At 45.3% G+C, this 18,179-nt stretch overlaps 1 protein-coding gene across 1 annotated transcript in view; it reads left to right on the top strand.

Moving 5' to 3' along the window:
* Positions 1-15,828, top strand: part of LOC147725664 (kazal-type serine protease inhibitor domain-containing protein 1-like) — a 28,279-nt gene extending 12,451 nt beyond the window's left edge. The window contains exons 3-4 of the mRNA XM_086964568.1: positions 12,083-12,230; positions 14,196-15,828. Of these exons, the coding sequence (XP_086820694.1) occupies positions 12,083-12,230; positions 14,196-14,326 (279 nt within the window). The 3' untranslated portion in view covers positions 14,327-15,828. The remainder of the gene's footprint in view (positions 1-12,082; positions 12,231-14,195) is intronic.
* Positions 15,829-18,179: the final 2,351 nt, after the last annotated feature.

The raw sequence follows: 18,179 nt of genomic DNA, 5'->3' as shown, positions 1-18,179 counted from the left end.
CTCATACTTTGATGCCCATCACATTTTAGCAAATGAAGCCGCCAAATATAACAAAAACCTTAACCCATAGTTAACTATTAGCATTATATACAGATATATGTTAACATATGCAAGTATTTAAGGGAATCCGATACTGTTTTTAAATCTCCAATTGTATCTATCCGCTCAGCAGTTGGTCTGGAATTCATGAAGGACAAGGAGAGTCACCCGCAAAAACACAATTTTCTGTAGTTTTCCACTTTTAAAAATAAATACAGACTGGAAATGGATTGTTTTCTGTCTGTATTTATCTGTAAAAAACAGTAAAAATGGAAAACTGGAAGCCTTATTTATAATTTAAAGCAAGCTTGCTACCTTTTAATAATAATGAGGTGTTTTACATGGCCACACACTAGATGATGTAGCCCTCGTTATTGCTTTACAAGAGGTGTGGCACAGCGGCCATGGTGCCTGACTCCGGACCACAGGGTTTTTAAATCCAGTATTTTTTAAATCCAGTATTTGTAAAGCGCACAGCTACCGGAGGCATCCCGGCATGGGGGGCCGTTGGGAAGATTAAGCGAGCTATTGCCCAGAGTCACATGGTGCTGGGCAGACCCCTGCCGCCGGCACCGGGGATCGAACCGTGATCCCCAGTCTCCGGTGTCAGTCGCCCTGGCCACGTCGCCACACCTCTTCACGGTTTGATCCCCGGCTCCGGCGGCAGGTTAGCCCAGCACTATGTGACTCTGGGCAATAGCTCACTTAATATTCCCGACAGCCCCCAGCGCTGGGACACCTCTCCGGAGGTAGCTGTGCGCTTTACAAATGCTGGTATTTCATTACATGGAGTACATTTCTTCATACTGAGAATCATTTGCTTATGACACCTGGTAAAAACCAAAGAAGTCTCAGCCGGCCCCGCCACCACGGTTTTGACCCAAGTCCTGCAACACTTGTGAGTGGACTGGCTGTGGAGCCATAGTGAGCTTTACACACTACTACCATTTGTAGGGTGTGGAGCAATTCACGATCATGCACGAGTCTGGAGGAAGGTTTGCTGCATCTTAGTACAACCCGTGAGACAGGCGGAGCCCGGAGGACCCTTGTCAACGACAGACGAAGGGCTTCTTGAAGATAAGTATTTTCAGCTCCTTTCTGAGGTGAAGGCGAGAACGTGCAAGTCTGGTCCATGTTGGGTGTTGTGAAAGACTTGGACCATGTATCTTTTTAGGTCTCGCTTGAGACAGTGCATGCGCTGTCTCTTCGACATGAGTCACAGTGGAGCTGTGCTCATGACGAGCTGAGCGTGTCATAACGGCCGCGGCCCACCCACGTGCGGCTAATTCCCCGCCTGTGCGGGAGAATTAATGAGTGGGCGGGTCTGTGACGAGCTCAGCACAGCTCCACTGTGAATCATGATGAGCTGCCCCCCCCCCCCCCCCCGACCCTCTCCCGCACCGTGGGGGAATTACCCCAGCTGCCAAGGGGTTAATGTGCTCTCACAGTAGGATGTTTCCCTCAAATTACTCTTAAATAGGTGAGCGGTTGTAATTGCGTTATTGTCAGTAATTCTTCTTCAAAGAGTAATGCAGAATCACTGAAATTACTCTAATATTTTGGGGCGTAATTACAATTATTCCCAGACCTCTTTGCCACTGGGCCAGGCAGAATGTTGAATTTCTTTTAACCAGAGTTGAAATAAATGTGTTACCATTATTGTTTGTTTAAAAAGCTTGTTGCTCTCAGTTTGTCACTCAGAATTATCACTAGCTGAAATTATTCAATTAAAATTATCACCAAATACTCTTTCCTCTATAGCAAGGGTTCTTAACCTGTGGTCTGGGGTCCACAACACCTACTCAGGGTGTCTTTGACTGTAAGAAAATTCAGCAATAATAATAGATTAATAAAGTTAGACACATGAAAAACAAAATGCAAAATTAATTAAATTTTTACTCGGGCGGAGTCTGTGCACTCGGGCAGAATCTGTGCACTCGGGTGGAGTCTCTGCACTCGGGTGAAGTCTGTGCACTCAGGCGGAATCTGTGCACTCGGGCGGAGTCTCTGCACTTGGGCGGAGTCTCTGCACTCGGGCGGAGTCTCTGCACTCGGGCGGAATCTGTGCACTCGGGCGGAGTCTCTGCACCCGGGCGGAGTCTCTGCACTTTGGCGGAGTCGATGCACTTGGCCGGAGTCTGTGTACTCTGGAGGAATTTGTTTACTTGGGCACAGTCTATGCACTCGAGCGGAGTCTGTGCACTCGGGCGGCGCACTCGCCTCATGAGTGGGTTTTAGTAAATGGCGTGTCTTTGGAAACTTAGGGCCATATGTAGGTAATCCCAATTTACCGATTCTAAAATACTGAATTTTACCGATTCGGTATTTCAGAATCGGTAAATAGTATGTAGGTAAAAATTCGGTAAATTTTACCGAATCGGTAATATTCGGTATTACCGATTCGGTATTTACCAATTCGGTAATTCCCAATGGGAAGCCATTCACTATTACCGATTCGGTAAATACTGAATCAGTAATAGGGGGATCATATGCAATAGTGGCAGGGTGTCACTTTGACACCCTGTTGCACCCCTGAATCGTGCATGTGTGCACATGTGGCACACATAGGGCATGTATGTCTGCTACATCGTACTTTTCAAAAAGCACAAATTTGCTTTTTGAATGGTTTTCGATATTTACCACCATCTTGTAGTTGGTGGTAAATAACGAATCCTCAAATCACAAATGCACTCACTTGAGTGCTCCCTACATTGAGGATTCGGAAATTTACTGATTCGGTATCTTAAGGATTCAGTAATTTACTGATTCCTTAAATTCCCAAATTGGTAAATTACCGAATCCTTACTTATACCCTCCTACATTGGAAAAAGCTAAATGCTGGTCGGTAGCGGCAAATTTACCGGTTTTCGGCCGTTACCGTTCGGTATTTGGCTACCTACATGTGGCCCTTAATTTCCAAAACAGCCCTATTGGGAAAATGTGGCGTGCCGCGTCCAAGAACCACGAGGCTGCACCTTAGGTGAATACAGGGTGAGTGTCTTGTGCAGGGGGTTAGACTGGGGTACAGCATTGGCGAACATTCTCTGTAGACATCAATACCCACCGCTGCGCAGGCTGGCCTCACACAGTACACTGCGCACCAGTGATACACAACACCTGTTATTTTATTAGCATTTGTAAAACACACTTCTGTCATTCACAAGTTTGCCACTCTTCGAACCTTCCAGAATATATGAGGTGGAAACATCCACACCCGCCCAGTTTATACTGCAGCAACCACTAACCTCTGGCTGAGAGCTGCAGTTAGCGCCGTTACCACGTGAGGGCGCTCCGTGCACACGTTCTCTCAGAATTAAAAATTGTTCGAGCACTTCTACCTATAATTTAATCTTTTCTCCGGATTGAATCTTTTATTGTCTGTGAAGGTAACTGACTATTTAGTGCTGTGTGAACAGCGCTGCACGAAGCGCTAGCGGTGCGTGTGCTTTATGATATCACTACAGTGACAGGCGTTTATTAAAAGTGAACATTGAAACATTCTTGGTGGCGAGTCAGCTGTCATGTGACCCTGCACGTGGCCTGGGTTCTCATTGTAGACAGGGCAGCTTCTTACACAGATGTACACAGATTGCATCAGATGTAAGAGGTTTATGTACAGGTCACTTCCTGAACTCACTCTATATGAACGTGGTGCATGTGATAATTAGAAAAAGCGGCTGAGTGAAATCAAATATTTGCCTAGTGTCACACAATGTTGTCAGTAGAGGAAGCCGGGATTGCTACCAGGTTTCCTGGTTTCAGGTTGTCTGATCCTGCCACTAGATGCCCCCTCTTTCTGTCAACAAAGGTCATGGCTTGTCTTCATTTGTTGGTGCCTGAGGTCAGAGGTGGGTGGCAGATTGAACTCCCATGAAGCTCTGCTGCTTTTGGGGAGCCTGGAGGAACCTCAGCTGAGCCAGGCATGTTGGAATAGGCCTGTGTGGAAAGCACAACGTTGTGGGCAGAAGGATACCGAGCCCAGGCCCTGCCCACCAAAGTCTCCAGCTATTTCATTTATTTACCAAAGCGCCTGTATGCACGTCTCCTGGCTCCAACCCGCTAACCAGAGGAGCTAGAAGTTACACTTAGTTTGATTATCACTTGCAACAATGGAAGGATTTCTAGTGCTCCAGGCAAAATGCAATTTGGCATCGTGGAACTCCCAGGTACTGAAAAGGCTATTTCAGGACTTTTGTAGTAAGCTGGTCTTTCCACTAGGTGGCAGATTAACGCCGCTTCATGTTTGCCTTCACTTGCCTTCTGGTAGCGCTGTCCCCCCCAGTTATGTCAAGAAGTAAAGCTCCTCCCCCACCCACCTCTCGTGGTGGCCGAGCCAGAGCTGCCTTTGGCTCTAAGAGCCTGTGGACGAGCCGAGCCTTGAAAATATTTGACATGTAAATCATGCAACAAAGATCGTTTTAAAATATGATAAAGTGTCTTAAAAATCAATAAAAGTGTATCTTTTTAACACGAGGAAGCGTTTAATCTTTGAAGCAATGTTAGAGAAGTATGGATTAAAAATAAGAGGTATTAAATGTGAACTGAGAAACATTCCTGCCCCTGCCCTGATGATAGCGCTATTCGTGAACTAAGAGGTGAGCCAAAGGTCACGTGTGCCCCATGCGCAGCCTGTATTATTATACCATCATCATCATCAAGACATCTTTATTTCGGTAATGTACCATAAAAGTAGACTAAAAAAACATATAAAAACAGTACATATAGATGGCAATGTAAATCAATTGTGACAAAAATAATTTCCAGAGTATTATTCAGCGAGACACATTTGGACAAAATTCATACATATAAAAACCCCTTAAAATGGAAAGAAAAAACAAGTTTCTAAAAAAGCACTGAAAATTTATAAAAAGCAATGTATGTCTGTTGGCTGCCATTCCAGGCTTAAACTCAGGTGGTTAAAATTCTGGGCTTATGCCACATAGCTGCCAGAAATTGTGAAACGGCAAATACAATAGGTCCAGTTGTGTCTGACTTTAGCACTCTGAGTGCCTGAATGCAATTTCGAAAGCCCACATTTTTGCACAGGGGAACGAGCCAGTACTTCCTAGGTTTGTTGTACACCGGACAAAAAAAGAAGACATGAAGCTCATTTTCAGTATCACAATTGCATGCAGGACAATTTTTCGGGGCAGGAGATGACCACTTGCTGGTAAAGGCTCGAAGGGGTAAAACTCCATGCCTCAATTGTACATACAATTTTTTTGCTAATAAAGTATATATATCATCTAATAATCGCTCAAAGAAATAAAAATCTTTAACCAGAAGAAAGGAAGCAGTTACAGAACCGAATTGGGGATTACATAGTGCCACATCGAGGTAATCAGCAAGGAATAATTTTCGTAAGCAAAGCACGTGAGATCGTTTTACAACCCCTCTCTGGGTCCGCCCGTAGAGCAGGAACTCCTAACCTTGTAAATTCATTCTTTCTAAAAGTGAGCCAAGGAATTTTCCAAGCACTCGGAAAGGTAAGTATTTCTTTGAGTTCCTGTCTGTAATTTGTCAGCTCTTGTGTTATCCCGAAGCTGCGCCAGAACCTGAGAGGTTTTAGAGCTAACTCTTCATCAATTGATCTAATCCCCAGGTCAAGCCTTAAAGGAAGGAGCGGGGTGCTGGATGGAAGTTCTAGCAGCTGTCTTAAAAATGTATTTTCGGTCCTAGTAATTTCGGTCCTGTTACAGTGTCCCCATAGTTCGCCCCCGTACATGATGGCACCCCTTGCTTGTGATTTATAATCTTCCAGCGGGGAACCAACAGGTTTAATAGTGGACTTATTGGATAGTTTGAGAATTCCGCCCAAAAGTTGGGCCAGTTTTAATTGTGACTTGGTTTGCTGGGGGCCCCACGTCAGGTTCTCATTGATGGTAACCCCCAGATAATCAAAGGTGCTTACCCTTTCAAGTCTCAAACACCCACATGCATCATTGTTACATTTTGCGATTTCTTAATTGCGAAAATTAAGGAATCGCAATTAAGAAATCTCAAAATGCTATGCATTAAGAAATCGCAATATTTTTTGCGATGCCTTAATTTTCCTTAATTGCGATTCACAATTTGCGAATCGCAATTAAGGAATCCCTTCCCATTGATTCCTATGGGCCTAGAGGCCCATAGGAATGAATGGGAAGTCATTCTCATTTTGCGATTCGCAATTAAGGAATCGCAAAATGAGAATGCTATTTCAAGGGTGCAGGGGGGGACCCAAGGCCCCCCCCTGCACCCCTGAAATTTAACTTTAAGAACATTTTTCACACACACATGCCCCAAGGGCATGTGTGTGTGTAAAATGAAACTTTGAACAATGCACTTTTGTGCATTTTTGAAAGTTTTAGCAAATTACCATGAAGTTCAACTTCATGGTAATTTACCTCTTCCTATTTGTGAATTCGCCCAAAAAAATATTCATGCATTGCATTTAAGAAATCACAAATTGCGATTTCTTAAATGCAATCACAATTTAAGAAATCGCAACATAATTGCGATTCCTTAAATTGCGAAAAAATAAACAAAAAGCCAATTTTTTTTGCGATTCGCACCGTTTGCGAATGCAATTTACCTTGATGCATGTGGGCATTTGTCCCTAGACTTGGGTTTGGTCTGGTTGTTCTGGGGGGGGGGGAGATCATAAATTTCGTTTTGAGGGAATTGATCTCCAGTCCCCGGGCAGTGCAGAATTCTTCAAAACCATCCAATGTTCGCTGTATTCCCGTTGGAGATTTAGAGTGCAAGAGGGTGTCGTCGGCGAACATAATGGCAGGCACCCTGTCGCCGGCTAACTTGTACTCCATTAAGATGCGCGATTACCCCATTGACACAGAGGAAAAACAGGGTCGGTGCGAGCACACAACCCTGCCTTACCCCCCTGCCAACAGGGAATCGAGATGACAATGCGCCGTTTTTCCCGCATCTAACTTGAGCAAAGTTAGCCTCATGAAGCCTCATCAGGACAGACAGGAGATGGATAGGAATGCCCAGCTCGAGAAGAACACTCCAGAGTTTCCCCCGGGGGACAAGATCAAAGGCAGAGCGAAGGTCCTCGAATACCATATAGAGGCTGCCGCCCTCTATTCCCACCGTTTTCCAGTACAAGAGTAGTAAACAGAAAATTTGGTCCACGGTGGAGGTATTCTTCCTAAACCCTGCCCGATAGGGGCTAAGAATTGTGAACTCCTCTATCTAGTCCTGTAACCGGTCCAAAATGAGTCTCGCAAAGATCTTCTGGGGGACATCAATGAGGCTTATGGGTCTGTAGTTTGATGGGAGCAGAGGAGAGCCTTTTTTTAAAATGGGGACAATCTCTGCGCCCAGCCAAGTACAGGGTACCACCATGCCTCTCAGGACCGCATTAAAACGGATTTGGAGATACGGACCCCAGATTTTCGCTCATGCTTAAAAAGGTCACCCAGGAGTTTGTCCAGGCCTGGTGCTTTACTTGTGGCGAGTTTGGTAATTGCGTTGCAAACTTCTGCCACCGTAAACTCAATCCCCTCTGACTGTGTGATAGGTGCAGAATGAATTGATGTATTTTCAGAGTCGTCAGAGAGGTCCTCAGTAGAGTGCAAGGCCCGGTAATGGCCTTCCCAGACTTCCGCCGCTATATTAGATTCAATGGCTGCTTTCGGCTCACTGCAGCCAGTATTAATTATGGACCAAAATTTCCGAGAATCTTTGGTAGCTAGCGCAAGGGATAAACTAGACCACTTGTCATAATCCCACTCTTCCTTTGCACACTTAGTTAACCATTTGTAGTGTGCCCTCCTGTCTTTAATTGCAGTACTATTATTATCTTTTATGGCCTGCAATAGTTTTGTTTTGGCCTTCCTGCTGAGTTATACCACGAGCAGTGGGGAACCCTATTTCCCTTCTTGGAAAACCAAGGGTTGAGTACCTCTGCCAGATTGGATACTAAGCCCACATGAAGAGCCTCCAGCTTAATTAGATAATCAGAGGGAGATGGTTGATTTACTAGCGCAGCAACCTCTATAAAAGAGGGAATTGTCAAGGTATATAATTTTTCTATTTGTTCCGGGCGTTCCAATAGTTTATGCCATCTTACTTTGCGCCTGTAATTAGACAGGGTAAGATCGACGTCGGTATCCCCGGAAGCTGAGGCACCGCTACTACTGGTATTAGGCAAACCCAGATCTAAAATTAGGGCGTTGTGATCGCTGTCCACTCTTGTGACAACATTAAAATCTGTTACCTTTGGCCATAGCCTTGTTTCAGCCAAAATGTAATCAAGATGGGACATTTGTCCAGGTTTGTTAAAAGTACATTTGGCTGGGGTGTCAGAGGGGGTGCGGCCATTGCATGCTCGTAGGGAGTGAGTTAAAGTTAGAGCCATGATCTGTATGGCTAACGGGGGACCATGCCCTAGGAGATGGAGCTTGGATCAAAGGGATAGACCAATGATCAACCTCTGCCGATAAGACGTCTTCATTTATACCCTCAAGAGGCTCGAAGTGGCAATTCAAATTGCCACCTACCAGAAGGTAGATGTCACTCTGGATTGTTGGAATAAGGAGGGACAGGTCCTCAATAGTGCTGGACTCTTTGGCTATACTGACAGCGGGTGAGTAGACATTAATCAGTGCGAGCTTAAAAGCATTGGGCAAAGCAAGGACTATGCATTGAATATCTTTGAAGTAGGTATTTAGTGACTTGACAGTACAACCCAAATGAGATCCAACCCAAATAGTGAGCCCCCCTGACGGGCGACCTCACCACTCCATACTGCCGGGACATAGAATGATGCAAAACCTGCCCGATATTGCTCCGTTCGAGCCCAGGTCTCTTGGAAGAGGCACACATCACTTTCATCCACAAAAGAACCCCATTCTGGACAGGTCAATTTATTAGGCAGACCTGCCAGGTTCCAGGATAAGATTTTAAGTGACTCTGTCCTTGTCCCATAACCATATTCTCGGCTGACTCCATCTTTCCCTCCTCAGTTAAACCCACTTTACATAACAAGGGGGGCAATAGGTTGCCTTCCACAACTGAGTTAGCTACAGGCTCCTTAATTCTATCAGTGGGGAGTGGGCTGCTACTTAGAGTGGCCGGGATCAGTATATCCACCATACATCTTTCAACACTCCTGGCCCCTATGGTGCTAGAAATGTTTCTTCCGCCATCATCCAACTCTCCCCGCTCTGTCTCAGGGACTGTCCCATTTGTACCCCCAGGAGTAGGCCCCAGCTTAAAAGGATTCAGTCAATCCACCATATGTAGGCAGCTAAATCTATTTTGTAGGCGGACAGCCACAGGAACTATGGGTTCTATAAGCCTTCCCTGACTGGAACCACCCGCAGTTGGGCACACTACCGTGTTCCAAACTTGTTCAATGCCACGCCTACTGCACAATAGACCAGGGGGGTAAAAGTGCGACAGGGGAAGAGACTGAATAACTGACGTGGGTCTGAACTGACTCCACTTACAGATGTGAGACATCATCCGTGTGTCTCTAAAATTTATCAGGACACAGTCTCGTATTGTATCCTTTGCTCTGTGACCCACCCATGACACCCTGCGGACAAACAACATTTCACTGGTTACATGTGGCTGGAGTGGTCTATTTTTGTTAAGCCAATCCGTAACTTTGTTCTTTAGTGACATGTGTGATTCCTCGCCATCGTTCTTCAGCTCAGGCACCCCGCTAGAACTAGTACATATGGGCTAGATTCGGGGGTTAATCAATTCTTATGGGTGATCTTTTGCTGTTGCGCTGATAGTGTGAGGATGCACTGTGGTCTTATCTAGATGTAGATTTATTTTGGGGTTGCTGTTCCAGACCGCAGTTAGCAGCATTCGCTACTGGCCCTGTTTTGACCAATTCTGAACTCCCAGCCCCCTGTACACTTTGATCGTCTGCCACAGACCTCGCTACACCTGTGATGTTTAAATCAGGTGGAGTTAAAGATGTGTGCTTGTTACTAGCATTGCTTAGTCTGGCTAGAACCTCAGAGTTCTGATCGGAAGCATTGGTAAGAGATAGTAAATTTGCTTCAATAGCAGCCAATCTATTAGTAAGAGGTAATAGACAATCAGCAATTATAGCCCCCACTTTGTCCCAAAAAGCATTGTTCAGAGTGGGCACAGAGACCTCTGCTATGTTGGGAACAGTCGGGCCACTAGGGGTGTCTCTTGCTCCGTCTCCTCGTAATGTCCCAGAGTTTTCCGTCCATCCTCACCCACCCTTGTTAACTTCGATTTACTGGGTCAGTTTTTCTTCAAATGGCCCCCCTCCCACTTCTTTTTGTTAGCTCCTTGCGTATCCTTTAGGGGTTCCTTTCTTCTCGTGGAAGGTGCAGTCTTTGACCTGGTTATGGCACATGATAGCTGGTCCTGAGCCATGTTCTCTGGCACAGAATCTACAGAGACAATTGTCGTTTAAGTGTCCACCATAGGGGGATGGTCATCGCTGGTAATTGGACCCTGGACAGGAGAGTGATCCGACAAGAGCCCACCCACAGACGGACACTTAGTTGGAAGTGAATCAAGTGATAGCCGTCGTTCCGTTACTGCTATCTATTGTGCGAGAACATTCTAAGCTCTCGTAATGAAATAGTCCAATGTTCCCATCATACTCCCCCCTTTCGAGCCCATCTTTTCCTTGTTGACACCACTCGCCATCGCAGTTATTTAAACAGTTTGCACAGTTTAAACCCCCCCCAGTTGGCGAGACTTAAGCCAAGGCTTTGGATCTTACAGCACTGTGATGTCACCAATGTCCTAAACCAGGCATTGGAGGGTATGCCCAGCCCAGCCTACTCTGGCCTCGAACGGGCTCAAACTGGCCCGCCCTTGGCTCGGGCTTCGCCCGGCGCGCGTCCCGCGTAGCGGGTGGCGTATCCAAAAATATAGGCTATGGACATAAGTGGGAGGAGCACAGGTGATGGTGGTTGCGGGGCTCCTGGTCGTTGGAGTCCCGCATTGCTCCCTCTCGCCCTCAATGGCCAGCAAAACAGGTAGAAATCCCGGAAAGGCAACAACTGCTGTGAGCGGCTCCCGCGAAGCGGGGGCCGCGAGCAGTTTTGAAGGCAGCAGGGGGAGGAGCACAGGTGATGGTGGTTGCGGGGCTCCTGGTCGTTGGAGTCCCGCTTTGCTCCATCTCTCCCTCAATGGCCAGCAAAACAGGTAGAAATCCCGGTAAGGCAACAACCACTGCAAGCAGCTTCATAGTCTATTAAAGCAAAATAAAGAGGTATTTGTGCAGCACACATGTGGAACTATCACATTTTTAAGGTGCTCTCATGTGGTAATGAACAAAAAGGAGACAACAAAATAAAGCATGTGCCAAGGATCACACAATTTGGTCAAGCAGGGAAGCTGGGATTGGTCTCAGATTTTCTAGTTTCTGACATAAAAAGTAAATGTGTTGTCTTTATTTCTTGGAGTATGAGATTAGTGCATGGGTGACAGGCGGAATCCACTGTTTCTGGCACTTTTACACACTTTTACACAGCGTGAACCTCGCTCAAGATACTTCACTACAGACAGAGACTATGTTGCGCTTTGTGTTGTTGTCAGAGAGCGATTTGACATGATTCAAACTTGGTTCACCATTTTACTTAGACAGCAGCTGTAGCCACTAAACCACTTCCCCTCCCATGAGAGCTCGGCTCGTTTTCAGCTTGAGTTTCCAAGAGGACCTCGAGCTGAGCCAGAGCCAAGCATCTGGCTCGAGCTTTCATTGGCCGCCACCCCTAGTAAAATGACATGCGGCCGAGTTCTTGATGTCTTGTGAGAGTTCATCACGGATGTTCTTAGTTTTGAAAGAGGTCAGGTATCAATTTTAGCCCTGGGATTGGCTGAGTGGCATTCCATGCACTATGACATCTGAATGGGAGGTGTTGTGATTGGATTTCCGTGTTGTTTAGCATCTGAATGCCAGGCTCTCTGATAGGTTGAGTGGCAGTCTATGCTGTTAGGCTCTCTGATTGGTTGAGTAGCAGTCCATTCTGTTAGGCTCTCTGATTGGCCGCTCCTCCCCATGGAGACTGATCTTTTGTTTTTTCCCTGCCAGTCCAGAGGAGGCCCTCAACGCTATGAGATCACCAGCTGGCTTCAGATCCGGACACTCCAGAAAGAAGACGAGGGGCTGTACACGTGCTACACCCGCAACCAGTTTGGGGAGACATCGTCCTCTGCCCGCCTACGCGTGGTGCCCCTGGGTAAGGAGGCGGGGCCAGATGGAGGGGTGCGCAGGCGGCTTTTATGCCAAGAGAGCAAATCTTGTTTTTCAAGCTCTGCATTCATATTGAATTTGTTTTACTTAAGTGATCAAGCGCCTTGAGGCACTCACACGTGATTAATAAATCCTGATTAATTGATCGACTGATTGACTTAACTGCCAATGTGGTGCATTCCTTTCATGGGAGCAAATATTGAGCAGATCCAGCTCCATCCCCCTGATATATGTTCCTCTTCGCAGCCCTCCGGCTTGAGTCGAGCAGCACAGAGATGGTTCCCCCCCTCCACACCCAAAGCATCTTTCATCTCATCTCCCCATCAAGGTCTCTCCCTTTGTAGCATGTCCATTAGTGTGTGATTTTAATTCAGATCATATTTACTGAATATATGAGTAGCACAATGCACTGCAATGAAATGTTTGGAAGGAAACATAGGAATTTAATATAGACAGCACTCGAGTGAGACACATATACACAACTACAGAGGATAGACGATAGACAGTCATTGCTAGCTTTCAAATTCATTTTATAGCATTATATAAGGTATTTAATAAAGCATCATCTAAGATCTTAAAAAGAGGCATTATGTAAAAACATTTAGAAAACGATCCCAGAACGTCAATGCGCATAATGGCTCCACCCACTCACTCCGATAGAAATTGACATTCCCATAGCAACCCTTGAGCTGATTCCTAATGACCGGTCAGCGCTGGTGTCCCAGGTTTACTAACTCCAAGATGGAGAAGGAGAATGGTGACAAGCAAGAGGAGAAACAACAGCATTTACATTTACTCTGGATGTTTAAGGTGAAAGAGGCATATTGAAAATTCAATTATGCACCGCAGCTCTAAGCAGACTTATTACAATGTGACCAACAAGTGGTGCTCAAGTTACACTCACCCTTCCTTCAAGCACAAATTAGGGCTCACACTCAGTCGAGGCAGGGAAAATGGTCCGAGTGAAGATGCTGTGCCCTTGGAGTAAGTGTGACTACGGGGAAGCGTCTACCCCCTCAGAGTAGACGGGGCCTGTTTAAAAACCTTACTTAGGTTTATGCATATACAGGTAGGAGAGCCTTACACCTTCTTACATTCACTACTCCCTTACAATTAGTTGAGGGTAGGCCGGGAGGTCTAGGTGCCCTGAAGAAGGACGAGTGACCCATTCGGCATGTTTGAATTGGCTGAAACATGTAGGCATATTAGAGATGCCGGAAGCATTGGATTCCTCATAAGCATCTGAATTTTAGTTTTTTAATTATGGTATGAGTTCCAGCTTAATAAAGTTATTTGGGTAAATCCACAACCATTTTTAGTCTGAACTGGACATCCAGAAATGTCCAGAATAAATGATTATGCAAGCGCTCCTGAGATGGGTTGAGCTCACCCTAGCGGTACTGCCCTACCAGGGAGAGAAAAATGCCAATGATGAAGCATGCCACTATCTTGTGGGTGAGATGTTTTTTCTTAATATTTTAAATATTTCTGTAGGATACACCACTGACTATAGATAGGAACAAATACTTTGGGCTTTTGCATTCTTTTAGTGTGTCCAAGCTGTCTCATTCCCAACATTAAGGGAAAAGGAAGAAAAATACCAGCCACAGATGGGAGTCAGCATGAAACCCATCCAACATGACACTCCGCACAAATACACGCAAAAAAAAAGAAAACGACGGCCGGTGACCTCCTCCGGTAGGCAGATGTAGGCGATGACTTGACTACCTTTTTCTACCTGCCGATTGTGAGAGATTGGTGACAGTGAAACCTTTGGTTTTAGAAGACTTAGCAGTGGTGATTTTGTTCATTAACAAGTTTCTTGTGGTTTGTGGCTTTGGGGATATTCTCTTATTTAGTAGCTCCCAACCACTCCACTCCACCAAGGGACATTTTCATATTTATTTTCAGTTTTGACACATTTTCAACACTCTTCTTTCTTTTCTCCTAGATTCTCCACTAGCCGCTGAGGTTCAAGCCTATCGGGTTGGCGTATACGATATCTCCGACGATGAAGACAGTGAAGAGGTGGAAGGCTCAACAAGCTTTTCTTTTGAACAAGGGACTCTAGAAAGAGACTGAGGACGAACACAACACACAAGTGGCAGCATTGCCACAGAGTATGAGACTCATTCTTGGTCTGTTTGCATTGAAGGATAATTCATGACTGGCAAATGGTGTAAATTCTTCACATTCTTGGTTCCTGAAAACCCCTCATGCATCTGTGTTGATCGCTCTGCAACATTCCAGTAGTTATTATCTTTTTGCATTTGTGATATTTAGCAATTTGTGACATTAAATACTGTTTTCAAAAAGATCAATGACCCATCCAACCATCCGATCACAAGTTTTTCATGTTATAGCCTAGCCTAGCAGATGGCCAGAGACCCTTAACATGATCTACTTTACAACTAGTTGAAACGTGTCGCTGGTCTGTCCAGTAATAACCAGTCGGATCATTTGTCCAGCTGCCTGGGCTTGACTCTGGCCAAGTGAATGTCTTTGTTTCACATTGACTGGTCTTTTCTACAAGTTACACACTAGACTAGCTCATTTGTAGAGTTACTCCTTGGTAGCCTCATTCACCTTAGTATGTGCTACACAGTGATCTTTTGAGATGTACAGGTGGTTGGAGGCTTCCGGAGGAACGATGTTGGCTGGTGCTGGTCAAGAGCTTCAGTTTCCAACTCAGAGACTGCAGGCGCCAACACAGAAGGCGGGTTGAAGAGCTTCGAGGTCCTGGATGCCCTTGGATGACTACTTAGAGACAGCGCAGAAGATGTGAGAAAAAGAAAACATGTCACTTTGTGCCTGAGGTGAACTTTGGTAGATTAGATGAAAATCAGCACTGTGCATGCCGGCTCATGTCTGCTCATGTCAGGGTGAGCAGAGTTCCATTTTGGATCACTACAAATGCAGAAAGACCAGGTTGGTCAGCGACAGTTCAAGAGTAGACTTAGTGAGTTCCAGCAGCTCCATGGCAGTCACTAGAGCCCCCTAAGGTCTCTTTGTAGACTTAAGTGAGCAAAGATGGATAAGGACAATCAAGTTGATGTCCGCTAACTCATACCCAGGAAGGTCTGAGAAATTGTAAGGAATATCTCACCACAAGGTCACACAAAATTTAAAGTGCACTTCTCAGGTAAAAACTCTATTACATTCTTTCAAAAGCCTACAGAAGTGCATTGTGTTTTGCAGTTTGCATTAGTCTCTCAGAGCCTGATTCACAAAGGTAAACTTACACTTTTGAGTAAATGTAGCATTGTTGGCAATTCACAAGGGTGTTTTACTAGTACTATCATTACGACTGAGGAGTTCCCGCACATTAAAAGATAGGACAGTTCTATCTTTTTATGTGCGGAGACTCCGCAGTCGTTAAGATACTACTTATAAAATACCTGATTCACAAAGGTAACCTTATACTTTTGTGTAAGTTTACCATTTTTTGGTATTCACAAAATGCAAGCTTCATTTTGATAATAGTAGTTTTACGACCGCAGAGACTCGGCAGTCACAGCTGACAAATCCGCACATAAAAAGATTTGCCTGTCCTATCTTTTCATGAACGGAGTTCGCCTCCACAAGTGCAGATCCACAACAGTTGTTAAATCACTATTAGTAAAATTAAACTTGAAGTTTGTGAGTACTAAAAAATAGTAAACTCACACAAAAGTGTAACTTTATCTTTGTGGATTAGGTCCATAGTGAATAGTAAACAATCGTAAACTTACACAAAAGTGTAAGTTAATGTGACTCAGATCCTCAAGGCCATATTATCAAGAAAGGGCGATACATTATTGACGCTTTTATCGGCAGGAAACTGTCGCTAAAGCGGCGATAATGGGCTTGATAATATGCCCTTGTGAATTCCCATAGCAGCCCAGGTTCTGGTGTTAACCTGTAAATGTAAAAAAAAAAATTGGGCTTCTATGGGAATTTACAAGGGCATATTATCAAGCCCATTATCGCCGCTTTAGTGGCAGTTTCCTGCTGATAAAAGCGGTGATAATGTATCGCCCTTTCTTGATAATATGGCCCTCAGTTATCACAGGATGTCTTAGAACAGAGCATTCTTGTTGGCCCTGCCCAAGCTAAAGAGGAGAGGAGCTGAGGCGCTGAAAGAATGTGTGTCCGAGGTAGGGTTAGGAGACTAAGATGAGGGTGTGAGGAAATGGATGCCTTGGCCTGTTGTTCCCTGGCTGCTGTTCCCTAGCACCACCCGCACCTGCTCCGCGCTGGCTCTTTGTGGGCTGACACCACATAGACTGTGTCGTAGAGTGCAAGGCTCCATTCTCTGGCAGGCTTGGGCGCTATGGAGCACGCCGACACGAGGCACAAGATGATGTCTCATTTGGAAGCCTGCTAATTCCACATTGTCCAGTTCATTTTGGAAACAACTGTAGACCACAGCAACTCCCAGGGTGTTTAATGGAAAATCAATCAACAACCAAAGATATATAGAGAGAGGACCATTGCGCGCCCCGTCTCATGGGACTGGTTTAGTTTGCTGGATTTCGTGACCCAGACCCTACTCATTCACCCTGCTTTTTAGGTCCGGCCTTCGAAAGAACTTTACTTATTTCGCAAAACTCGTTAAAAAAAATTGTAAGTAAAATATATTCATATTCTTAGACTTTGGGTGAGAGGAGTTTATCCAATGGTCTGTTATGTTGTGATTCATGTTTGCTTCATGAAGGGGTCAGCCCACTTCAGCCATGGGCTCCCCTCTCTGTGACTGAAGGCATTTCGCTTGCACACTATGTGGTCATCCGACTTAGAAATAGCCTCTTCAGTGCCACAGGGGATGGCCCACTTTGATTTCTATTTTTTATTTTAAATAAAGATGACTTTTTCTTTCATACAAACTTGATTTTCTTATTTTATCTCATCAATGGCTCAACCTCTTCTCACTTACTGCCTTGTGGCCACTCGCTGATGTTTACTGTGCCCGGTCTCCCATGCAGGCACTGCTACGGCGTCCATCTTGGATTGGGTTTCACATTATTTATTTTTAATAAAGTATTCCAAAAAGTGCCACTGCGGCTAGCTTTAACAGGATGTTTGAATACTTCATCACTCCTTATCATCCTAAGGTGGCCAATATGCTTCCAATTTGCCCGACAATTATAAAGTATTAGAACATTGGAATGTTGGGAGCTCCATTGCAGACAATGGAGTGCTCCCTGCTTCTACGGGCCGGTAAAGGCCCGCAGAGCAACATTCCAATGTTCTGCAAAAGCTTCTCGAAGCTCTAGGGGATTTAAATCCTCACAAGCTTCGAGAACCCTTTGTTTAATTTGTTAGAACAGTCTGCCCTCTAGTGGCAGAATGTTCTAATAGCCTTATACCCCTTTGTAGCAGGGCTATACTGGCTATTAAAGTCCCGCTGTCTCGTTTAAGTCCCTCGCCTTCGGCTCGGGGCCTTTAACGGTGGAGCGGACCTTTAATAGCCGGTATAGCCTGCTACGGCGGGCCATAAGGCTATATTAAAAACACATTCAAAGGTGTTTACATACGTTATAAATAATAAAGAAGGGGAACCCCATTGAATTATGGCCCCTGTGTGTATACAAGTTTTGGAAGCTGGCCATTATGGGCCAGAACTTCTGGTTTTGCAATGCTTGTTATTTTTGCCTGAGCCTTTTCCGATGCCTGAATGCTCTCCTCCTTTGTTTGCACCCGTGTGCTGGCCCCTTCTGATGGTTATATCCTCCCTCAGAGATCTTGTCCATGCTAGCAAGCCCTGTGCACCCTGGAATGTCGCTTTTTTTGAAGTTCCGGCAGCGCACAGTGCAGAGCCATGTCTACGAGGCCACAAAATGGCACCCTGGGTGGCTTTTTATGGCCTAGCAAAGACAGTGTGAGGAAACACATTGCAAGTCACGCAGGGAGGCGTGCCATGGGCATTGCGGTGGGTGTTCCCATGTAACACCCA

Source organism: Lissotriton vulgaris, chromosome 3_2, assembly GCF_964263255.1.
Source record: "Lissotriton vulgaris chromosome 3_2, aLisVul1.2, whole genome shotgun sequence".
NCBI lineage: Eukaryota > Metazoa > Chordata > Amphibia > Caudata > Salamandridae > Lissotriton > Lissotriton vulgaris.
Note: the sequence above shows the minus strand (reverse complement) of the source record. Positions and strands in the feature narration are given on the sequence as shown.